The 24,843-nt window shown below is 48.2% G+C and overlaps 3 protein-coding genes across 14 annotated transcripts in view; 2 read left to right on the top strand and 1 right to left on the bottom strand.

Annotated features, from left to right (window-relative positions):
* The window catches only part of LOC133065993 (heme transporter FLVCR2-like), a 26,362-nt gene extending 15,390 nt beyond the window's left edge, over positions 1-10,972 (top strand). The window contains exons 4-11 of the mRNA XM_061156578.1: positions 53-120; positions 1,304-1,407; positions 4,339-4,449; positions 5,574-5,679; positions 5,830-5,941; positions 6,517-6,559; positions 8,233-8,289; positions 10,129-10,972. Of these exons, the coding sequence (XP_061012561.1) occupies positions 53-120; positions 1,304-1,407; positions 4,339-4,449; positions 5,574-5,679; positions 5,830-5,941; positions 6,517-6,559; positions 8,233-8,263 (575 nt within the window). The 3' untranslated portion in view covers positions 8,264-8,289; positions 10,129-10,972. The remainder of the gene's footprint in view (positions 1-52; positions 121-1,303; positions 1,408-4,338; positions 4,450-5,573; positions 5,680-5,829; positions 5,942-6,516; positions 6,560-8,232; positions 8,290-10,128) is intronic.
* Positions 10,973-11,327: 355 nt separating this feature from the next.
* LOC133065991 (ergosterol biosynthetic protein 28 homolog) lies at positions 11,328-24,812 on the bottom strand. 2 transcript variants are annotated; one of them, XM_061156577.1, is made up of 5 exons: positions 24,429-24,812; positions 21,953-22,116; positions 19,275-19,365; positions 15,992-16,110; positions 11,328-15,865 (listed from the first exon to the last, which is right to left on the bottom strand). In XM_061156577.1, the coding sequence occupies exons 2-5, from the start codon at positions 22,083-22,085 to the stop codon at positions 15,786-15,788; spliced, it is 423 nt and encodes a 140-aa protein (XP_061012560.1). In that variant the 5' UTR covers positions 22,086-22,116; positions 24,429-24,812; the 3' UTR covers positions 11,328-15,785. The 2 variants fall into 2 exon arrangements, with proteins under 2 accessions (XP_061012560.1, XP_061012559.1); XM_061156576.1 differs by lacking the exon at positions 24,429-24,812 and adding an exon at positions 24,246-24,394.
* The window catches only part of TTLL5 (tubulin tyrosine ligase like 5), a 311,249-nt gene continuing 311,036 nt past the window's right edge, over positions 24,631-24,843 (top strand). For 10 of the 11 annotated variants that reach the window (XM_061156574.1, XM_061156573.1, XM_061156572.1 and 7 more), the window contains exon 1: positions 24,706-24,843. The gene's annotated coding sequence lies outside the window, so the exon portion shown is untranslated. The other variant, XM_061156564.1, reaches the window with a different exon arrangement.

Raw genomic sequence — 24,843 nt, 5'->3', positions numbered from 1 at the left:
GGCCCCAGCAGGAGAATGACCCTAATGCTGTGTTTCTCCCTGCCTCCTTCAGGTCTGAATGCTGGTGCTTTTTATGCCTTGTGCACCCTGCTGAATCGCATGGTGATCTTCCACTACACGGTAAGGGTGTTCCCCAAACCTGCTGGGTCCTGAGAGAAGGCGATTTCTAGACTGGGCAGGAGCTGGGGTGGCAGCATGCTATGGTGTGTGCTCCAGGATTTGGAGGGAGGCGGCTCTGAGTCTCAGCCCCACCGCCAATAGAAATCGGATGTATGATAAGCTGGTCACCGTCTCTTAGCTCTCATTCTCTTTTCTCAGAAGAACCCTAATTACTTATTGAAAGATTAGATGAGGCTTAGAAAGTAAATACTAAGATATATATATATGTAAAGTACATAACATGGTGCCAGGCAACATAGTAGGCAAACACATACACACATAGACTCGCAGATAAAATGTTTAAGTTGTGAAGTGTGGGCAAGGTTTAATTTTAAATGCTTAGTGGCTCAACGGAAAGCATGCTGTGAATGTTTCCAGAACCAGGAAGGGCTGGGAATGGGACTCTGATCCTTTAGAATCGGGAATCCAAGGCCCAGGCCTCTTTTTAAAAATCAAGGGTCTCATGCTTGTGGGAGAGTTGGCCACTGTGGGTGAGTGTTCATGTTGGAGGTGGACAGATCTGTGTTCAAATCCTACTTCTGCACTTAATAAAGGCCCCATGACCTTGGGCTAGTGGGCTAATCTCACTGTGCCTCAGTGTCTTCACCTGTAGAATGGGGGATATTGATTCCTAACCTTATGGTGGGGAATTAGGAGAATTAAATGAGATGATGATATAAAAATCCCCAGCATGCTCTCTGGCTTCTAAGAACACTTTAAATATATATAATTGTTATCTTTCTATCTGTTTAGCACTGATAGCTGGAAAAAAATCTAAGGATGGAATCTTTGGATATATATACAGTTTTTCCATCTTAGAGATGGGCATAATGATGAAGGTTTCCTATAAAGATTTTATTTTTAAAAATCTATCTAAAAGTGGTTCAGGGTAGAATTTATTCTCCCCCAGGATTCAGTATGATCCAGACACATCCAGGGTTATATTATGTTGGGAGGAGCAATTATTCTAGGATTCTGTCCCCACTGGCAGCTTCTTACAGGTCATCTCGTTCTGCTACTTTCTGAGAACTAGCTCTCATGGCACGCCAGTTACTCGCCTTTACCCCTTTGCCTGCTGGTGACCATGCCCCATCAGATGTCTTGTTCCATCCTTGAGTGATCCTTGGGGCTGTGGTTTTTCCAGGGGGAAGGTATGATAGTTGGAAGAATCGGCCTGACCATCACCGTTGCAGGAATGCTTGGGACTGTGATCTCAGGCATCTGGCTGGATAGGACCAAAACCTACAAGTAAGTGACTCTTCCTCTTGGACTGAATTGGAGATCATGTTTTGAAATGACATGTTCATTAGCAACATGGCTCCAAGGATGTGATTGCACCAGCTGGGGTCTGAGTGGTCAAGGAGAAAGTTCAAAGGTACCTTCTTGGAGGCACAGTTTCCTCATTTATAAAATGCAGGAAGCAGTGCATTCCCTGTGGGTACCATAGGAAAATTAGAGACAGAGGACGTCAGGCCTGTCCAAGTTCCACCGCAAGTAGATCATGGAAGGAGCAGAGGAAGGAGAAAAGAAACATGGGAAAGGATCAGCAGTTGGACGTGTGTGGAAACGCCAAAGAGTGGGGATGAGACGGTGGTTCCATTGCCAGGTTCCCATGGCTCCCTCATGGACCCATGGAGTTCACCAAGGTGCTCTGTGCGTCCAACAATTTTCAGTGTATTACCTTGCAATTGCTACCACGTCATTGGTAAATATTGTGATATGGTTTAGTCCTGATTGCCCAGTGCATTTCTAAGAGCCACTAAGATTTTAGTGGATTGCAGGCTAAACCAGGACACTTTCTAAAAACACAGATCCCTGGGTTCCACCCCTCCTGGATGTCAGTTCAGTAGGGGAGTCTGCATTTAGAAATCAACCCGGATGCCTTGATTCAGTAGCCAGCCTTGGAGAAAGTGCTCTGAAAACAGAGGCTCAGCTTGAGTGTGTCCTGTGCTCCGCATCCGCTGGGTGCTCAGTTAATGCGGCTCAGTGGGGCAGCTGCCTGGGCTGTCCTGCGCTGGGCAGGGCAGTATTCTGGGCTGCTTTGTCAAGGCCTCCAAAGTTCCCAGCGTCTGGAGGCGACAGACAGCGGCAGACCTGTTCTCTGCACACAAACCCGCTTCTGTGAGGCTCTGGTCAGACCAGGGCTCCCTCTGGCTGCCCTCATCAAAGGCCAATTGAGGCCCTCCCTGGGGATGTGGCTGCCTGGCCGGACACAAGGAGGAGCCTGGCTGGACCTAATCCCTGCTGGTGGAGCCGGGCTGCAGCCTCGTTTCTGCCATATGCTGGTTGCTGGTTTCAGGCAGTGAGGACTGGCCTCTCTTGAACTGGGGAATAGCAGCATCTCTCTTCTAGGCTTGCTCTGTGGCAACAGAAAGCAGGGGTTGGAATGTTTGCTGGGCCAGGATGTGGGCAGCCAGATAATTCAGATGAACCAGAAAAGAGAGTGAAAAGACAGTGAAAGGGCTGGGAGGACACTGCAGAGTCTAGCTGATGCTGGTTGTAGTGTCATTTGATGTCTGCATCCTGCAGTCAGCATGGACATTCTTTCTGCTCCACTACTTGGGCAGAGAAAGGGTGGGGGAGCTCTGTCATCTGGGCATTTTGGTCCCTGTTCCTTCTCCCTGAGGCTCCCAGGTGTGTCTCCTTTGGTTTGGAGATGGAAATTGGATGGTCAGGTCCAGTTGTGTCTGGCTGAGGCTACAGATAGTTTTGTAGACAGGCTAGTGGTTTAAGAAGAAGCTGTGTGTAAAGAAATATGGCAAAGGGTGAGCCTGTGGGGTCAGCAAGGGAGATGGGTGTCCATGTGAATGGGTTCTGCAGCGGGAGGGCCTGTATGTGGGGAGCAGAGGGAGAAGAGATGGAGGCCCTCTGACCTCAACAGATGCTTTGAAGACCCAGGAGGGAGGGGGTGTCCTGCAGAGGCTGTTGCTCTTTTCCGAAGACCAACGGGGTGTTAGTATTCCTGTGTGGGAGAGTAGAAAGAGCACAGATTTCCCATCCCAGCTCTGGGTTCATACCTTAGCTATGCATTTACTGCGTGGGTGACTTTGGACATGTAACCTGAGCCTCACGTTTCCTCTTTGGTCACATTCAGGATAGCTGTAGAGACTTTTTTTGCACACCTTTTGTAAAGTTGAATGAAATACTAACTGCATGTAAAGGGCTCAACAGAATTCCTGGCCTCCAATCACTGCAGTATCAGTTTGACATAAGCACAGTATGCACCTGCCAGCCCCACTGTGTTTCTGGCTTCAGCAGAGATGAGGGAAGGCTCTGAGCTTTCATGGACTGAGTCCTGATGCTCGTGGCCAGAGCACCCAAGGAGGTGCCGAGCCCCTGACCTCAGTCAGGAGGACGGGGAGAGGGTGGGGTCCCAGTGCAGGAGTCAGGGCCACAGCAGTCCTGGGTGGGCCACCTGGGGGGTGAGGTGCGTGCAGGGGCACGAGCAGGGTGAGCCCGGAAGAGAAACCAGGCCTGCTGGGCCTTCTGAGGGGCCAGAGGAGGGACACGTGCCGGGAGTGGGCGCAGCTTTCTCCCTCGGGCTTTGGAGTCAAGGGCTCGTTCAGGGCTGGAGAATGTTCTCTCCGCTGCACTGTCAGGAGTGGAGCAGTTCAGATTCAGCGGAGAGAGCTGGGCTGCACGTGTGGCAACAGGAAGGACCCGGAGACAACAGAGACTCTCAGTCAGGTCCCTGCCCAGCATTGTCCGGGGGTCAGGGGGCGATGCAGACAAGCAGAATGGGCTTCTTGGTCCTCTGATGCCACCGCCACCTGACCACAGCTGATGTGTGTCCCATTTTCTTTTTTTTTTTTGGGTGGAGGCGAAGGAGACAAGAGCTGTGCCCTTCTTTTATGTTGGTAGGATGTGCCAAGTCCAGGTGCAGAGTGATCTGGTTGAGAGGGGTCTACAGCAGAACACACATGCCTCAAGACGTTTTATACTGTCCTGGTCTGATCCTTGGTAGCTCTGAGCACAAGAACTATTTGTGGGATCATGAGTCTTCTGTCCACTAACCACATGGACACAGTGCTCATGTGAGTAGATGTCCCAGCACACAGCAGAGGACCTGACATATAGTAGGTGCCTGAAGGATGGAAGGGAGGGAGGGTGGGAGGGAGGAAGGAAAGATCCTGGTGAAGTCTGCGGGCTGTCACTTAGAACCTTCGCCTCTCTTTGTAGGGAGACCACCCTGGTACTCTACATCATGACTCTGGTGGGCATGGCGGGATACACAGGGACCTTGAACCTGGGACACCTGTGGATAGTATACATCACTGCTGGGATAATTGGGTAAGTTTCACCTCTCACCTGCTTTAACTCGAAAGCACCACCGCATGGCTCCTAGAGCTCTGGCCTCCTAGGAAGCAATAGGAATCCCTCTGCTACCTCTCACTGACCTCCAGAAAAATGGAAATGGTGGCCAGACGTCATGTTCACTTGTCAGATTTCAGAAGGCTCCCTGGGGCTTCCAGGCCCATCCATGCTGATGAGATGGACCGTATCCTTCACAAATCTCTAGGAGGCTAGGAAATGTCTTGTCTATATGAGCTCTGCCTGGGACAACAAGGGGTCACAGAAAGCACACAGGTCTGGGAATCAGAAAGGGTGGATCCTAATGTCAGTTATGCCAGGGACTATCTAAAACCACAGGCATGTCACATAACTGCTCTGAGACCCAGAAGATAAGAGTGGCCTGCCATATGTATGCAGTTGTTAGAAGTAATGAGAGTGATTACAGATGTGAAAGCCACAGAAGGTGTGGTGCAGATGTCAGATCACAGAACTGGCATTTTCTAGACCTGTTATATGAGAAAGAACCTGTCCACAGGGCTCTCTGCTCATTGTCACCTCCCAATTATTTTCCTGTGGGCTGTACATGAGTATGTGTGTGTGTGTGTGTGTGTGTGTGTGTGAGAGAGAGAGAGAGAGAGAGAGAGAGAGAGAGAGAGAGAGAGAGAGAGAGAGAGAGATTGAGTCCTTCTTAGCTGGCGCCTCTCTGGAGGACACTCAAGACTCCGAGGCCCTCCTCTTGAGTCCCAGAGAGCCGTGGAGAGGCTGGTCAATATTCAGGACTTCCCCTGCCAGCCCAGGGCTGTGTACCCATCACACAGCAGGTCTCAGCTGAGGGCTGAACACTCCAGGCGGACCAACCCCTCCTGTAAATGCTGACCCGGTCTAACTGATGGTCGGATGCAGAAGGAGCAGGGCTCCCCAAAGGGCCCCTGAGAAAAGAGCCTCAGCTTCTTTCTGGCCCGCAAGGGCCCCTGTTTCCTTGGCCTGCCTGATTTTCAAGGGCCTGGAATGTCTTGATGGGAAGAAAGAAAGCAGGCAAAGTCGTTGTACGGAGGAGATTGGCTCCTATCCTCCTTGCTCTGGAGTCCTCCATTACCTTGTTTCTGTGATCTGCTCGTCAGCTTCTCCATAACTGGCTATCTCACTCTGGGATTTGAGTTTGCCATGGAGCTGACATACCCGGAATCCGAAGTTGTGTCATCTTGCCTCCTCAACGTGTCTGCCCAGGTAGGCCTCTTGTTGGGTGGTGGCCTTGAAGCCATGGGTCCTTGTTCCCTCCCGGGCTCGGCGGGTGCAGGGGCTGCATACGGGCAGCTCAGCTCCCCTGTGGGCTGGTTGCCTGGACCCTTGGTTCCAGTCTTCTCCGTGCCTCTGCAGGTATTCGGGATCATCTTCACCATCTCCCAGGGCCAGATCATGGACAACTACGGAACCATGCCTGGGAACATCTTCCTGTGTGTCCTTCTGACCCTTGGAGCAGTGCTCACTGGTGAGTCGGGGCCTCAGGACAAAGTGATGCTCTGACTGCGCCTGAGTTTATGCTGTTGGCAGATTCAGACCTCAGCGTCCTGATTGATCACACAGATCCGGGACTCTGGTGCAGAGGTGCAAAGTGGAGGGCTCATAAGGAACTATCTTTAGGAGGCATGAGCATGGGCTTTGCCCCCACCCCACCCCCAAAAGACCCTTTTGGAACCCCGCACTGTGACACTGACCTCCATAGCTCTTTGACCTTGGGCAAGTGGACTGACCTCTGGGAGCCCCACTTTCCTAATCTGTAGATTGGAGATTGCTGTGAGGATTGGAGCACTATGTGCAAACTCCCTGCAAATATCAGGGGTCTATGCATGGAGGCCAGCGTCATCACTGGCTTCTTCCTGTCTGGCACAGCAGTGGTCCCCCAGGCTCTGTCAAGGTGGCTGATGGAACCTCCAGATCCCTGGAAGGTCTGAGGGAGGTGGGATACTCGTGACCCTTAGGAGAGTTAAGAGCTCCCTCTTGTGGATGAGCTTGACCATTGCTCTGCTTGATAACTTGCCCTTCTTTGTCATCCCTTGATCTTAGCATTCATTAAGGCAGATCTCCGGAGGCAGAGGCTCCTGAAAATGTGAGTATGTGGGAGCTGCCGGGCAGAGATGTGGGCACAGACTTTGCTGAGGCTGTGGCCTTGGGGGCAGGCGGGGGGAGCGCCCGGGGACCGGTGGCTGTGAGAGCAGCTCAGCGTCACACACGTGGAGACAAAGGGCTTCCTCCGTGGGGCTCAGCCCTGCTTTTCTGCTGCCCTCTCCGGGTTTTTCTCCTACTTCCTTCCCTGCTCCTGGCCTCCCTGCTCTGGTCCCCAGAGCTGGTCCCTGCGTCAGTCTGCCGAGCAACACCCACCCCGGGGTCCTGAGAACAAGTCCCGAGGCCCCGGCTCCCCTCCTCTCATCCTCGGATGGGTGACTGGGGAGGAAGGCTGGGGGCTGGCTCCACCACCCCGTCATGGCGGTGGTGGTCTCCAGGCCGTGGCGCTCCTGGCATGTGACTGCCCGTCAGGCAGTGCTAGGGGACGGAGAGACCGGTGGGTTGCCAGCAGGGCTCTAATAGGTCAAGTCAGGAAGCAGGCGTTGGTGGTGAAAGGGGAGAGGACCAGGAGTTTGATCTAGGACAGAAAAGTGCTTCCCAGTTGCTCTAATGGGCTGTGGAGTATTTTAATCAAACTGCTAGGTTTCAAGTCTGAGTCAGGATGAAAGGAATTTTTAGCTCTAAGAAGGAGCATAGTAGGATATATTCCTTTAAAAACAGAAAAAAAAGACCTAAAGCTTATTGCAGAGGTAATACATGTTTCTTTGTAAAATAACTTTAAAAAATACGGAAAAGTGTAAAAATTTAATGGTCACCTGTAATAGCATCAGTTAGAGATGAGGTACTGTTATTTTTGCATTTCTTATATATGTCTGTGTCCACATATAATAGTGTACATGGCTGTATTTTTAAACAGAAATGGAATCTTGTTCTATGTGCTTTTTTCTCTTTTACTTGTTGCCAGTGTTTTATCAGGTCGTTTCTTACAATACACTTTCCCCCCAACTTGCAGCATACCTTTAATGACTGCACAGTGTCCTAATAACTGCACATGGATAAACACGATTTAATAGTTTTCTTGTCCAGGAATATTTTGCTTTTAAACAATACTGTGATCGATGTCCCAGAAGCTGAATCTTTGGGCATGTTCTTCAGCAAAGTAGTTCCTTGAGTAACAGGGTGAGTGGTCATGCCCACTTTTAAGACTTTATTATGTATTACCCAGCTGTCCTCTAGAAAGGTACTGCCAATACTACTTGTTTACATTGCTCTCAGAGTATGTAAGGTCAGTATTTACCTGTTTGAAAAATCTTTGCCAATTTCCATAAGAAAAACTGAATCTGAAACTGGTATATTTAGGCCTTTTGATGATGGGATGCTCATCTTTAGGTCTTTGTTTGTCCTCTGATCTCACGCTTTGGAGTTGGCAGGCGGCAGCAGGGAGCAGGTGGGGGGAGGCGCCTGGGACAGGACGTTCAGTGGGGACACAGGGCAAGGCCGAGACAGGAGCGGTCTCCTCAGGAGCCTGTGAGAACCCTGGCATCACCCCTGTGGAGATGGTCTGGTCCCTGTGCCACCCATTGTGAGCCTGGGTAAAAGATGCCTGTGATAACAGGATGGATTCTAGTAAAAATGTGTCAATTTGAAATGTGACCCATTGTGTGAAGTGATACAAATTTTGCTATGTTTACTTCATGATCTGTGTTTCCCTTTCAGATTTAGGGAAATTGAAGTCATAGGTGGCTGATATTTGTAGCAACCAGAGATAACTTAGTAAGTAACATTTTAGTCATTTCCCTGTGTGTTTCCTGTGGGTACACTGTGCCTTGGGTTTTCTACCCTGCTTGTTTCCTTAGGAGAATCTGACAACGTTTCTACACCACTGCCCCCCCTCCCCCCGGCCCCACATCTCCATGTACACATTTTCATTTCCTCCTGTTACTATTTAGGTCGGCCCACACTTCCCTGACTTACAGGCAGATCCTTGTCCCCGGGGACCAGGTTTGTTACCCGGTAGTCGGTGAGCACTCAGTCTGTCCGTGAGGACTGTGGGAAGCAGCACGGGTCGGACCAGGAGGCCAGCGGGTGCAGGCGCTCACGGGGCTGTCCTGGATACTCCCCAGGTGTCCGCACCTCCCTCGCTCCTGGGGGGCCTGGTGGGATGGGGATCAGAGGCACGCGGGGCTGGTCCCAGGGAAGTAAGGGCTGTCAGGGGCGTCGTGAAGGAGCCGTCATTTCCCCCACCAAGGTGGCGGGCGTGAGTGGGACCTGCAGACCATCCCAGGACTTCAGTCTCAGCACCAGGGGACAACAGGGCAGGGAGTGCATTGGGCCAGAGCTGCACTTTCTGATCAGTGAGGTGGGTCATTGGCTGAAAGGGCCAGAACTTCCAGTGGGTCAGGACTGATGCTGATGATGACAATCTGTGTTTGGGTTTCCATTTTTCTTCCAGTTGGTAGTTCTCAGCCCCAGAGACACTAAGCCCTATTTAACTGTGACTTCAAGGTGATGGCGCTGAAGGAGGCGGGTGTGTATGCATGAGTGTGTCAGAGACAGGAGGTGGCATGACTGATTGAAGTCAGCTGCTGGCTCCTAAGTGAGGGCTTCTCAGGGCTGAGGCCGAGCTGGTGCCAACAAGTTAGCAACATGGAGAACCGGACGCTGGATCTCCCGCTGCTGCTTCTGCCACGGGCTGCCCTGGGGGTGGTGGTGGGTGAAATGCCGTTTGTCCAGCTGATGTGGCCTGCATGTGCTCCGCCAGCCTCGATGGTCAGAGCTGTGTGGGGCTCGGCCTGTGCTGGAGGCCTTGTTGGGAACGAGATGAGCCCCTGAGGGAAGAAGCAAAGTGCTCCTAAAAAGCAGACAAACGCCCAAGGTGGCAGTCAGCACCTAGGAACCTCAGAGCATAATTTCCAGGGCATGTTTAAATCCCACCCAGCTAACAAGTGTGACCCTGAATGTCTTCTAATTCTGTGCCATCGTCCCCAAGAAATCTGATGACAAATTGACCCAGAGTCTCTTTTTCTATGGGGAAAAGATATTCACATGTAAAGTCTCTTTTTCTGTGGGGAAAAGATATTCACATGTAAAGTCTCTTTTTCATGGGGAAACAACATTAATATGTACATACTTTGAGCCATACTGCATACTGTCTTTATAACAGTTCTTTCCTGCATCTGCTCCACACACGTGGTAACCATATTCCTCACCTGGGGGCTGCTCCTGACTGGGGGTAGTCAGCACTCCTGAGGAGGGTGCAGACCTGGCCCTTCCACAGGCATGCGGGGGTCCATCCAGGTGGGGTGAGGCTGTCAGAAGGGGAGGAGGGTGACGGGAGCTCAGTGGCACTCACAGTGAGATGGTCCCTGGAGGCTGTGGTGTCCCGGAAGGCTGGCCTTTTCGCTCCTCCTTCACTCTGTCGTGATGGTGTGTGTCTGGGGAGCTCTGTGCGTGAGCGGAGCCCGTGTCCTCGTCCTTGTTCACTGTCAGGGATGCTGAGTGCCTGGGGCTCTGGTCTTCCCCCGGATTCCAGACGCAGGGGCAGGCAGATACTCAGCAGGGTAGAGTCCCTGCCGCCTCACCCCAAGGGCCGTCCCCTTGTCTGTCTTGTAGAAACCCCAGGAGGGGGAGGAGGAGGAGGACAGCAAGAGCAGCAAAGCCCCCACCACTGTCCGGGAGGAGCGTTTCTGAGAGAGGGTGGAAGAACGACTTGGGGGACTCAGACCACCCCCACCTCTTCAGCCAGCCCAGCTCTGCCTGCCAGCCCCACCGCCTTCACCCGAGCAGCTTCTGGGGGAACTGGGAGGAACATCTGTGTCTTGGAGGACAGAGCCTCTGCCTCCTGGAAGCCACTCCAGAGCTTGCCCAGTCTCCGTAGGGGAGATGCACTTTCCAGCACACAGGTGGGGGCCCTGCCTTCCCCCTGCAAGTTCTGGGAGCTGGGGAGGCAGAGAGAAGCCCGGAGTCAGTCCTGGCTGCTACCTCACCTTCCTGCTCCAGCCCATCTCTAGGGAGATGTTCTCCAGAGGAAGGGTGAGCCCAGCCCACTGTCTGTCTCTTCACTGCAAACTCACCTGGATCATTCCCCCCAAGAACTGCAAAGGTCTCCCGAGAGATGAAAGGAAAGAAGGAGAGGTGGCACTTGAATGGCCCTTGATGGGCCTTCGGTCTGCTGGGTTAGGTAAGCGCGTCCACCTCTGGTGGCCAGTGTTTGCAGCCCCAAACCCTCTCCTCATCCCTCTTCCAGCAACAATCCTTTCTCAGACTTCCTGAATATAAAGGGACTCCTTTCAACCAGCCCAAGCTCACCTCTCCTGCCTTGCCTGCATCTGGCTCTATTCCTGGGCTTGGGGAGAATCGCCTCAAAATAAGACGTTTTTGCCAGTTCTCCTGTGCCGTGAGCTCTGTAATCAAGACCCCTATGCTGTGTGTTGTGCCCACTGCCTTGGCCTCAGCACATTGGCGTTGCCTGCGTGGCAGCGGTGCTTGGGCCGGGACCGGGTGAGCCAGGGGTGCCTGCGTCTGTGTGCACACATGCTCTGCCTGAGAAAAGTCAGACTTCTGGCAGGAGGACCGAGTCAGGGGTGGGAGGGAAGTGGGGAGTGATGGTTTTTACTTTTTGATGAGGCCAAAGTGCTTACTCTTCAGTCCCTCAAAATACATAAACAAAATGTTTACTGAAACTATTGCTTTATTTTAAAATATAATTAGTTATTATGGCCTGTCTTGTCATTTGTTGGGGCAGAGATGGCTTTGGGGGTAGGAATGGGAAGGAAGGGTGGGGGGTCCATACCATGAGACGTTGTCATCGAGTGGGTTAATATTTTTTAAGTTTTATTGGAGGATAATTCCTTTACAGAACTTTGTTGTTTTCTGTCAAACCTCAACATGGATCAGCCATGGGTATACATATATCCCTCCCTTTTGAACCTCCCTCCCATCTCCCGCCCCATCCCACCCCTCTAGGTTGACACAGAGGTGCTATTTGAGTTTCCTGAGCCACACAGCAAATTCCCGTTGGCTATCTATTTTACATACGGTAATGTGAGTTTCCAAGTTACTCTGTCCATACATCTCACTTGCTCCTCCCCTCTCCCCATGTCCATAAGTCTGTTCTCTATGTCTGCTTCTCCATTGCTGCCCTGTAAATAAATTCTTCAGTACCATTTTTCTAGGTTCCATATATGTGCATTAGAATATGGTATTTCTCTTTCTCACTCAGTTCACTCTGTATAATACGTTCTATGTTCGTCCACCTCATCAGAACTGACTCAAATGTGTCCCTTTCTATGGCTGAGTAATATTCCACTCTGTATGTGTACCATGACTTCTTTATCCATTCATCTGTTGATGCACATCTAGGCTGCTTCCATGTTCTAGCTATTGTAAATAGTGCTCCAATGAACAATGGGATACATGTGTCTTTTTCAACCCTGACTTCCTCAGGGTATATGCCTAGAAGTGGGATTGCTGGGTCATATGGTAATTTTATTCCTAGTTTCCTAAAGAATCTCCTTACCGTCTTCCATAGTGGCTGTATCAATTTACATTCCCACCAACAGTGCAAGAGCGTTCCCTTTTCTCTACACCCTGTCCAGCATTTATTGTTTGTAGACATCTTAATGATGGCCATTCTGACCAGTGTGAGGTAATATCTCATTGTGGTTTTGATTTGCATTTCTCTAATAATCAGTGAGGTTGCGTATATTTTCATGTGTTTGTTAGACATCTGTATGTCTTCTTTGGAGAAATGTCTGTTTAGGTCTTTTCCCCCATCGTGGGTTCTTTTTAAGATGAGGCTGCAGAGGTTACACCTGGCCTATTTGGGGACTGCAACTCAGGGCCTAACACGTGATTGGGACTGCTTTCCATATATAGCGTCCACACGAGGACAGTTCACCTGAGTGTGCCTGCTGCCAAGAGCCCACTGTGGTTTCTGGCTGTATCTCCAAGGGTGGTTGCAATGTCTGTTCTACAAGCACAGCAATCATGCAGCAGATTGTCTGGGCCGGAATCCAGTTTTGTTTTCTGCAGTTCTGGATTGTTCCCCTCCCTGTCACTCTTCCCTTCGTAATGCATTTACCTTATGGGCATTACAAGAATGGGCTGAAGTCATCACTTTCCTGGACATTTCTTCTCTAGCGAGCTGACTGTGTCTGGGGCACTCTGACACCCTATCTTCCAGCAATCCTTAGGCGGACAAACAACACTAGGATTCCACTTTAAATCACCTGGGAAGGGAGCCAAGCCTGGGCTGTTAGAGAAACCTAATAGCCAGAGTATCAGCCAGATACCACGGATCTATTTTTCTAGGTGGGGACATGAGGCCTGGAATTGCTACAGCCACTTTTGGTACCATGAAGGAAGCCAGCCTGTGGATGAAGCCAGCACAGGAGGGCGGAGTCAAAAGAACGCCAGAGAAATGGAGCTGAATCCTGGTCAAACCATTCCTGAAGCCCACAATCCTCTTTCCAGTTTCGTCAGCCAATGTCATCGTTATTGCTTCAGCTTGTTTAAGGAAGATTTTGTTCCTTTCACCTAAAGAGCCTTAGCTGATTGAGAATGCCCTTCACAAGCCCCTGCTCCCTTCCCATCTCCTGCCTTTCACTTCCGAACGTCCCCATCTGCAGTTAGTGAGCTTAGTCCTCCAACAAGACTAAGTGCTGCTCCATCTGCCCTAAACACTGCCTCACATATTAAGACACACGAGCTCTGTGATTCAACTCGGATCCCACCTCCTCAGAGAGGCTTTTCCCAGTGATCTATGTTGTGCACTCCCTCCCCTTCCGAATCACAGTACCTGGTTATCTAGAGTTCTCATCACTGCCTGGAGTGTTCTTCCAGGTGTGGGCTTGTTGACAGTCTGTTTCTTGACTACAGGGACATTGCCTGGCTCATTCATTTTTCCTTCCCAAGTGTCCGGCATGGAGTAAGTGTTCAATAAACACTCGCTGAAGTAGCGAATGGGTTCTCGCCTCTGCACACTGTGTGTGAGGGTCCGGCCAGTGTGGAGGTGCTCAGGGCTGTGTCTGGATGGCAGCCGTCTGCTCCAGGGCCTTGTCCTTGGGCCCCAGGCTCTCTTCATGCTCATGCAGCTGTGTCTTCCATGTTGTCTGGTTCTGCTTTCTCAAGAACCTGCTGCTTCTTTGCAAAGGAAACAAGAGAGGGTTCTGGCTGTTCAGCTGTGTGCTCAGAATTTGGAAGGTGGGGATAGAGATGAGGAAGATTTGACTTCATGAGAAATGAACAAGAGACTAAAGGCAGCCAGGGTTGCCTGGGTCTTGTGCTGTCCCACTCATTATGGCGTATTTGACCCGCAGAAAGCTGGGATCTTCCTCTGCTAGGCCTCAGAGGAGGGCAGGAGCCCTCTGGGCTTAGGGGAGGCCAAAGTACCAGGACTGATCAGAGCAGAAGGTTCCTCTATTTATTACAAGTCTCATTAGACAAATACAGGTAACTGGAAGGTCTAAAAATAGCCCAGACCCTTCCAACCCTGATCCACCTGTAGGCGCAAGGGGTCATGCTCAATGGCCGGGGAGCCCTTCTTAGAAGAACTGCTTGTCCCGCGGATGGTTCAGGATCATGGGTATGGCAGCAGAGAGAAACCCAACCTGGATGGACAACCACTCAAAGCAGCCCTTGGTGGCAATGCTCTGGGCAAAGTAGCAGCTTGAAGTTTCACAGTTTGCATCTTCCAACCATACAAGTCAAGTCAACAGTTAAAAAAAAAAATGAAAAAAGGAGAAGGCTGGAAAAGCAGTGCTGGAAGTGGCTGTGGGTGGGGGAAGGGCACACAGTGGACTTCAGATATACTGGCAGTTCCTTGATTTGGACAGATGTACAGTATTCTAAAATGATTCTTTCAGTCAGTGGCTCAGTCATGTCCAACTCTTTGTGACCCCATGAGCCACAGCACGCCAGGTTTCCCTGTCCATCACCAACTCCCGGAGTCTTCCCAAACCCATGTCCATTGTGTCCATGATGCCATCCAGCCATCTCATCTTCTGTCGTCCCCTTCTCCTCCTGCCCTCAATCTTTCCCAGCATCAGGGTCTTTTCAAATGAGTCAGCTCTTCACATCAGGTGGCCAAAGTATTGGAGTTTCAGCTTCAGCATCAGTCCTTCCAATGAACACCCAGGAATGATCTTCTTTACGATGGACTGGTTGGATCTCTTTGCAGTCCAAGGGACTCTCAAGAGTCTTCTCCAACACCACAGATCAAAAGCATCAATTCTTCGGCGTTCAACTTTCTTTATAGTCCAACTCTCACATCCATACATGACTACTGGAAAAACAATAGCCTTAACTAGACGGACCTTTGTTTACAAAGTAATGTCTCCGCTTTTTAATATGCTATCTGGGTTGGTCAAAACTTTCCTTCCAAGGATTAAGCGTCTTTTAATTTCATGGCTGCAATCACCATCTGCAGTGATTTTGGAGCCCAGAAAAATAAAGTCAGTCACTGTTTCCCCATCTACTTGCCATGACGTGATGGGACCAGATGCCATGATCTTTGTTTTTCTGAATGTTGAGCTTTAAGCCAACTTTTTCACTCTCCTCTTTCACTTTGGTCAAGACGCTCTTTGGTTCCTCTTCACTTTCTGCCATAAGGGTGGTGTCATCTGCATATCTGAGGTTATTGATATTTCTCCCGGCAATCTTGATTCCCGCCTGTGCTTCTTCCAGCCCAGCATTTCTCATGATGTACTCTGCATATAAGTTAAATAAGCAGGGTGACAATATATAGCCTAGACCTACTCCTTTTCCTATTTGGAACCAGTCTGCTGTTCTATGTCCAGTTCTAACTGTTGCTTCCTGACCTGCATACAGATTTCTCAAGAGGCAGGTCAGGTGGTATGGTATTCCTATCTCTTTCAGAACTTTCCACAGTTTATTGTGATCCACAAAATCAAAGGCTTTGGCATAGTCAATAATGCAGAAATAGATGATTTTCTGGAACTCTCTTGCTTTTTCGATGATCCAGTGGATGTTGGCAATTTGATCTCTGCCTTTTCTAAAACCATCTTGAACATCTGGAAGTTCATGTATTGCTGAAGCCTGGCTTGGAGAATTTGATTCTTTACATACATTTCAATGGCACTGACTTTCTGTATGCACGTAATGTTAAAATTTTTTTAATTAAAGAAAAAAAAACCCCAAATGTGAAAGGCTAAAAGTGGATGATGGAGCAGAAATGAAACTGAAGAGCACAGAGAAGGAAGAGGTGAGCGAAGGCGGGAAGTGACATCTTGGACATGGTGATGTTGGCCTCAGTTTCTCTTCTTCTGTCTGGATCCTGGTTCTGCTTCTAGGTGCAGGAGCCCCACTAGCATACCCAGGATCGAGATACCTTAAATACAGACAGACAGGATTAGTGGCTGACACAAGCACCATGCTTTCTTATATTGCTTGTATAAGGCTTGTCCTTAGGGTTGGGACGGCTCCTGTGGGAGTTCCAGAGTCACTGGATACTTACTTGCTACCATGAGGGGTGCCATGACACCAATCGTGGGAGCCGCAGTCCCAAATACAAACAACTCACAGAGGAAGTGCCCCATTGCGAGGAAGAAGGTCCAGAGAGTGATGTAGTAGAGCCTACGGGGGAGCAGACAGAAACGGGACTGTAGGTACAACTTATTCAGTGCAGAGGAAGTAGTCAGACTTGAAACACACAAATCAAAACCCAGGAAATGACTATGGCTAAAGAAAAAGGAGACTTGGTCCTGCGAAAGACCTGGCTGCTGCTGCTAAGTTGCATTAGTTGTGTCCAACTCTGTGAGACCTCACAGCTGGCAGTGCTAGATCACATCAAATTTATTCACCTCTAGGGCAAAACCGAAGCCTTTGACTGCTAAATTGAGAGAAGAATGACCCAGCCATCCAGAGTGGCTTTGCAAGTCTTAGCCAGGTGGTGAAGCCAGTGATAGCAGAGTCTGGAGTATGGCAATCCTAGGTAGTGTAGACAATTTTGGATCAATCACACTTATGTATTTTACTTACTCCAACTGACTTGACACTAGTCCAAGCCCGCTTTGCATGTGTCTGGCCATGGGCTGGTCAGTGCTCATCTGATGGATGCCACCGAATGAAGGGCATGAATGTGGAATGGGTAGCAGAGGCCTTTCTGGGACTTTTAGATGATTTTGCAACATGGGCTGCATCTTAAGATACTTTGCATCTTAACCTAGCAAAATGGTCAGATGGAGGACACAGTGACAACCTCACAGGAAGAGAACTTGTTCCTCAGTTTTGACAAGGAGGTGGAGAAGACAGAAGTTATAGGAAGATGGACCACTTTGATAGCTGGTATCTTCTTTAACTAAGAAATTTAAAAATTATGAAATACTTCAAACATACAAAAAATCATTCATAATAGAATTTAACCCTATACAACCAATACCCTACTCCATCAAATCTCAGTATCTTGACATTTTTGCTTCAGATACTTTTTTCCTAAGAAATAAAATATTACAGATTTCAGCTAAAGCTTCCTGGATGTCTTTTTTCTTTCAAATGAAAGTTGGCTTATTTAGAGAAATACCAATTAAATAGGCAGAATGCAGACTATTTCAGACAGTGAGAAGAGCTAGGAATTGATTTCAAGTTTCTGGTTAGGGAGGGAATATATTCAGAGAGCATATCAGAAGCACATGGATAAAAAATCCAGGCTTTAAATAAAAGCTGGAAATAGAAGTCAGCATTTCCAGCTGTCCTGTGTTGGGTAAAGGGGTAATGAATGGGTAAGAGAGGTAAAGGTAAGTCTCAGCTGTCCCTGTTCATCCCCAAAGCACAACAAACAAAAGATACACCCCTTCTACTTGTAATTCTTCATCATGGTAAAGGTCGTTAAAATGATTATGCAGTCCTTACTCCCTCCTAGTCACCCTGAGAGAAAACACAGATACACGAGTCTCATTTTATACATGAAGGGACTGAGATGCAGAGAAGGTCTATGATAAACATGCTGCTTCAAAGCTATTACCAGTAGAAATGAGACCAGAGCCTATTTTCCAGTTTTCATTCTTGGGTCTCAGTGTTTCCACTAAACCACGCTGCTTCCAAAAATACACGTCAATCTAGAACAAGTAGTCCATAGTTTCAGGTTCAAAAATACGAAAAAATAAAGCTGGAGAGATCACAGTGCTAATAGCCCTCAAATCCCACTTGTCCTAGTCTTCTCAGTTTAAATGAACTGAGTCTCTAATACGCAGATCTACAGAATCAGCAACAAAAATCACTGCTTCCCAGGGCTACTAGGAGGAGACTTAATCAATGTCATGTGGAAGCATCTGGTATAATAAGAGGGGCTCAATAAATATCACCATCTCCTCTCTTGCCCAGATGCTGAGAGTCTGGCTAACATAAAAGTATTATGGTATGAAGTTCTTTTGGTGGCCTTACCTCGGGACCTGAGCAAACTTTCCAGCCTGATTGTGGTGATGATTGGTGTTGGGAAGAAAGCTTGAGCCCCCTCCAGTGGCCAGTTCCGATTACAACACTATCTAGCCCAGGGGCTGAGACTGCCTGCAATTGTTCCACACTAGTCTGTATGATGAAGGAAATGGCAACCCACTTCAGCATTCTTCCGTAAAGAATCCCGTGGACAGAGGAACCTGGTGGGCTGCTGTCCATAGGGTCCCACAGAGTCGGATACGACTGAAGCAACTTAGCAGGCATGCATGCATTGGATAAGGAAATGGAAACCCACTCCATTACTCTTGCCTGAGAATCCCAGGGACAGAGGAGCCTGGTGGGTTGCCCTCTATGGGATCTCACAGAGTTGGAAACGACTGAAGCGACGTAGCAGCAGCAGCAGCAGTCTGTATGAGGGGCTTCCCAGGTAGCAAAGAGGTAAACAACCCGCCTGCCAATGTAGGAGCTCAAGAGATGTAGGTTTGATCCTACCCTGGGTCAGGAAGATCCCCTGGAGTAGGAAATGGCAGCCCGCTCCAGTATTCTTGCCTGGAAAATACCATGGACAGAGGAGCCTGGTGGGCAACAGTCCATGGGGTAGCAAAGAGTTGGACTTGAGTGTGCACCCATACATGCACGCCGTCTGTGTGAGTCCTCTGAAGAGGCAGAATACAGAGGAGTGCTCAGTTCTCTGTGACCCTCACTTCATGACTGTGTAAACACACAGCCATTTACTGGTGGGCTCATGACATCATGGATCGTGATTTCTGTTCATCCCTGCCTCTCAAGGAGGAATGTGAGTATAGGCATGTTATGGCCTCTCTAAAAAGAGCAAGCACACCACCTCTTTAGAAGAAGAAAGGCTGACTCATTAGGAAAGAAGTAGAGGGATATGATGCAGGCCACTGATCACAACATAACCAGTCTGCTGTGTCCATTTCAAAGAACTGTTAAGCTTTAAAGACCTTTAGGCCTGTGATGTTTTCTAGCCCTGGAAGGAATGGTACCTGGTAATCTTTTATCTTCACATCCTAGGTTACTGTATCAAATTATAGGCCATATGATGGAATCACAGTCCATCATAACTACTTCTTGATCCTGGGCATTTATTAGAATCAACTGAAGAAATTTTACCAAACTACCCAGACCTGGATACCAGATAATTTAAATCATATACTCTGGAGATGGGCCCAGGAACCCCTGGTACTTTCTAAAGCCTTGCCTTATTGATTTTAATGTACTGTAATGTAGTGGCATTGATAAATAAGTCTCCGAGGGAGGAATACAATGGCTCTGCTTAGCACCCATTGCCAACACAGGGAGATGCTGTTCCCTCCCTTACATACGTTTTGTTGTGAATGTCGATGGCGCAGAGGCAGCGAACCACTGATGAGAGCAGCGTCCAGATTCCATAGGTCCGAGCTTGCAGGCCATTCACTGTGCAGAAAGAAAAATCAGGAGTGTTGAGAAGGGCGGGTCAGGGTTCCCTCCAAACTCCTCCAACTTCACTGGAGGAGTCAGAGAGCTGAGCCTAAGATCCCCTTGGCTGGGCAAAGTACAGGCTCTGATGTTGCAGGTGGGAACTAGAAGGGATGGAAAGAATTCCGGAAGAAGAACTGGTTCAGCTCCTCTTCCAACGCCTACAGTTGGGCGGGCGAGTTCCAAGAGTAGAAACCCAACAAACAGCCCACTTCAGCAGTACCTCCTGGGTTAGTGGTTTATGGCTCTGCCTGGAAGCTGCTCTGGTATTGGTGAAGCAAGTGAGTCTGAATCAGGGTAAGTGTAGGGGAACACAGTGGAGAGCGGTCTGTCAATACAAGATGCCTAGGAGTACAGCAGACTTTCAGTGAGGCTGATGCAGGAGAGAACGCAGAAATACTGAGCCCTGTCTAGACACCCACATCTGGTCTTTAAGAAACCCAGGTCCCTGGATCTCCTGAATTCAGATTTATATTATGCGAATGAAGCCCTCACTAGCCTGGTTTCCTGTGTGTGTGGGAAGGGAACAAAGTACTGGTGTTAGCTAGGGCCTCTCTGCTCTTGCTAGCTTCATTCTGGCACTACTGTGTTAAATTTCTTGTCCAGAGAGCTTAAATCAGAGTCCATCATAACAGTGCTTCTTGACCCCGGACATATATTAGAATCAACTGAAGAAATTTTATCAAATTACCAAGACCTGGATACCAGATCAGTGAAATCGTATACTCTGGAGGTAGGCCGAAACCCCCCTGGTATTTTCAAAAGCCTTGCCTTGTTGATTTTAATGTACCGGCGTTGATCTACGGTGAAAAGCAAAGATACTTCCTTTGCTGGTCTCCTGAGCAAGAGAAATTTTGAGGGACAAGATTCACAACCGAAATGTCTTTCAGGATTTTCCTTTATGGATTTTTCAGCCTTTGGAAAACCAGACAGCAACACCAAATTCATAACCCCAAAGATCTTTAGATGATAGTCATTTTGAGAAAAAAAATCCCATATTCCAAACTAATATTTAACGGTTAGTCCTGGAGTGAAGTGAAGTCAGTCAGTCATGTCCAACTCTTTGCAACCCCATGGGCTGTAGCATACTAGGCTCCTCGGTCCGCGGGATTTTCGAGGCAAGAATCTTGGAGTGGGTTGCCATTTCCTTCTCCAGGGGATCTTCTTGACTCAGGGATCGAACCCAGGTCTCCTGCATTGTAGGCACACGCTTTACCGTCTGAGCCACCAGGGAAGTCAGTCCTGGAGGGCTATATACTTTTTTTCTTTTTACACTCTTTATAAAGCATTTTGATAGCTCTTCTGATGGAAAGATAGGAAATTTCTCTATTCTACTTATATATATCTCACTAAGGGTGAGATATACAAATGGAGTATCTTAGTAATCCTAACCAGAATAGGCATCAAGTAAAATTCTTCTACTGGATGCTCCAGGGTCCTGCTATCACCAGCAAAGTACCAGGAGGTCCCAAGGGACCTATTTCCGGGCTGTATGTGCATGCATGCATGCATGCACAAGCTAACAAACGCACTTCTGCTCAGCTATATGCTCTTCGGCAAATCACATCACAAAACCCCTGGACTTTTCTGTCAAAGGGCTAGGTGAGATGACCTCTAAAAACCTGTGAATCTATAGAGTTCGTGGACCACCTGAGGACAGCACTGGAGGGTGAAAAGTGGAATTCTTCCACCCACTTTTCCAGGTTCTCTAAGCCTACTGAACCTGAGCTTTGTTCAAAGTGAGGCTTAGCCTATTTACTTTCATTTTATACCCAGATGTTGCAGAAAAATGAGCTAGGTCAGAGCCTAAATCTGGGTTACCTATAAATGTGACATAGAATTGTCGCTACTATGAAATGGTGCTGCAGCTCAAGCCACCCCACATATCAGAGCAAGGAAGCACATGCTGAAATGTGCAACCACTCTCTACAGAGAGACTTAGGACACTGGGGAAAGCCATCAGGGGCCTGCGGAAGTTCACTTTGGGAAACCAACCTGGAGGGATTTTGGATATCTTTTCAGGGTCTGTGTCATGGTTTGAGAAGACCTTGGCTTAGTAATTCTCCATATGCAATGTAGGGTATAAACGATATGCTCCATAACCTGATTTCTGAAAGAAGCTAATAGGAAAACCTTCTTCATAGTTTCCTCATCAGGCATCAGAGTCACCAAGGAACTAATTTCCTCACTTGTCCTTGTAATGGTATTTGTACAGACCAGCTGCCGAGGGCAGTGTAAAATGAAGGGAAAGGTGTTCAGAGAAGCTTGAGGGGAGAAAGGACCAAATGTTATCCACCATGTCTGTTCCTCTAGTGCCTTAGGCTTGTTAGCTTAGGCAGCATCAGAATCACCCTGGAAGGTTCTAAAAAGAACTTCCTGTGACCCATCCAGGGGGTGAAATGTTCAGTCATTAGGTCTGGAGAGGGAAATGGCCTCCTGTGCTTTGTTAGGTTTTAGTTTTTCACAGTTATTGTGATGTACACCCAAGTTTGGGGACCACCATTTAAGCCATTCCCACAAAGGATGGAGGTGTTTGCTTTCTTACCCTGGTCTGGCTTGCCGGTATAAAGCTTTTCATAGAGAAAGGTGTGGTCTCGGAAGCTCTGTAGCGAGTTCCCTGCGGCTACGATGGACACCATCACCAGCCAGCTTCGTAACACGTTCAGGAATCGGCTCATGGCTCCCCTCCAACCTGAGAGGGCTTTTTGCCTTGGAAACAAAAGCAAAGGGCAGGAGACAGTACATTAAACAGATGGTTAATGTGCTTCAACTGTAAGCTCTGCAGTTAACCTGTGCCCCACTGATGAGGGCTGTACTCATCTTACTCCATCAGTCATTTCATAAACTCTTCTCCCAAATACCTGAGGCTCATCTATCTCCATGCACCCTTCATAGGGCTGGCACACTGCCTTTGAATATCTACCTTAAATCAAAGTGTGCTGACCAGAGTAAAAAGGTTCAATAATGCAGTGGGCGGAAATGACAAACCCCAGTGGGAAAATGGAAAGAAAGGAAACAGAAGAGAGGGAAGTGACCAAACCTCACTATAAATAAATAAAATGGACTTTGGTGTAAGACTTACAGAAATTCGTCTTGATATTTCATCATACTAATAGTGGTGAGTCAACAGTATACTCTGAAATAAGTAGCCCCATGCTTACATTTATCTAAGGAATTTCTCCAAAATATTAGCCTAAATCAGAACTCTCTTCTCTTGGCTAGAATTAGTTCCCTGAGATCTTTACTTGTAACCTGGTGTTTCATGTCAACCTTTTGTACTGCAAGTAGCTCAAAGGTGATTATAAATCTACTTATAGATACCTGCCTGGCTACTGGTGACCTATCCTTCCAAGCACAGACAAGCCTTCTATGTCTGAGTGGCATGTATGGTTTGAGGGCATTATTTACATGCTTTAACTTTTCTATACTTTGGTTTTCAGGGACATCATGCTTCATAAATTAGGAGAACAAAATAAAAGTTACAAATTAATAAATTGTTGTGACTTGTGAAATAGTAAGAAAATTAGATGGAGAAGGAAACAGCAATGTTGCAGAAGAATCTACAGTTATTGAGTATCTGTATATGCCAAGCACCTATCATATATTATCTCATTTAATCCTTAAACAAGGTTGGGAGACACTGTTAATATTTCCACTTTATAGATGAGGGATGGCATAGAGATGTTAAGCGACTTGCTTAAGGTTACACAGCCTATGGATGAAACAGTAGAGAGAAAAAGTATGGTGTATTGGTCTCTAAGATGTCTCACTGAGCATATTTTGATGAAGTTCCCATTTCTGTGAGAGATAAGCAAACCATAGCCACCTGTCTTCAAGTGGTATAGAAAATACCATCGGGCTATGTACTTTTTCTTTAAAAAACTGAACAAAATGTTAAATCAACCCTTGCTGAGCACAGATTTCAATCATCTTGGTTTAAATAAAAACCATGTAGATAAAAATCTAATCATGGAATTGCTTCTTCTCATCTTTGGTATGTGACCCATGGTTTATCGATTGTCTGGTTAATATCTTGAGCCTTAAGTGGAGAAAAATTATCAGGTTTCCTTTGTCATTTTGACAGTAGGCCTTTTGGCATGGTCCTACATTACTCAGCTGAAACAAATACTAAAGTCAGTAAAGGCAGAAGTGTGATGCACCAAAAAACACAGCAAGTTCCAGAGATAGAAGGGTCAGTGGATGAACCCCTCAGTGCAAATGGGTTACAAAACTGGACTCTGTCAAAGTCCAGAGAGAATGAAGCTCTAACGGAATCACAAGCAGTTACAGCATGGGCCAAGATACACACACTCCACTTCCCCGACCATATTGTTTTCTCACCGTGCCTCACTAGGAGACTTAAGCTCTCAGGGTCAGAAAAGCTGTATGAATGACCTCCCTCTTTGAGAAAACTTATGACCATTTCACAGAAATTATCAGAAACTCCAGAAGATAGATAATGAAGGCAGAGCCAGAGCACTCTTCCAAACTGCTCTGCCAGTCCCTCAGCACGACTTCCTCAAAGCTTTTGAGGGCCTGTGAGAGTATCCAACATCTGTTCTCAAAATTTACCCAGGCCCAGGCCAGCAAAGGTGTGGTGGTTTACTAGAGTCGGGAGAGAGAGTTTCCTTTCCTGGTCTCACTTTTCAGTAGCTGTGTGACCGTGGGCAAGTAATTTACACTTTACAGCTTAGGTTTCCTTACCTGCAAAATGGAGATTCAAATGACCTATTCCAAGAGTTATTATAAGCATTACTTTAGAAAGCAAAGGTTCCTCGTATTGTGCCAGGCTCAGACTGGACCCCATTCGTTCATCGATTCACTCGTTCTGTACCTACCAAGCTTTCTTCATTTTCCCAGCTCCCTCTTCTCTTGGTCTCTGAAATCTCTTTTACCCCACAAGGTTGCCTCCCGGGTATCTTCCTTCTGCCCCATCTCCATTGCTTCAGGCTGTGCGGATCCTCTCCATTAGAAGCCACACAGACACCCACCTCTCCCCACCCCGCCGACATTCACCCTACCTGGCGAGAGCACTCTCAGCACAGCAGTAGCAGCAGAAGTAGCAGCAGCAAAGGTACCGCCCCAGCACAGCTCCAGACCTGAGTCTACCTGAGCCACTTGTCCCCGCCCCCACTCTCAGCCCGGCTCCAGGATTGGTTTGTTGCCATCAGTCCTCGTTCTGATTGGCTGTTTAGGTTATGCTCGAGCAGGCGATGGGGCGTGAAGCCCTTTACTGCCAATCAGCGGTTGCCGCTCCACAAACCTCAGTCCCAGCACACCGCCCTTGCAGTGAACCCTCCTGTTGAGCACAGCGAAACAACTCCAGGTTCGGAGTCAATCTTTTTGCGGCGGAGGGGGAAAGAGCGGGAAAAGGAAGTCCAGACTTCCGTGGAGAGCAGAGCCCTGTGCCCACTTGGCGCGGCGATGACGACAATT

Source organism: Dama dama, chromosome 12, assembly GCF_033118175.1.
Source record: "Dama dama isolate Ldn47 chromosome 12, ASM3311817v1, whole genome shotgun sequence".
In the NCBI taxonomy this organism is placed as follows: Eukaryota; Metazoa; Chordata; class Mammalia; order Artiodactyla; family Cervidae; genus Dama; species Dama dama.
Note: the sequence above shows the minus strand (reverse complement) of the source record. Positions and strands in the feature narration are given on the sequence as shown.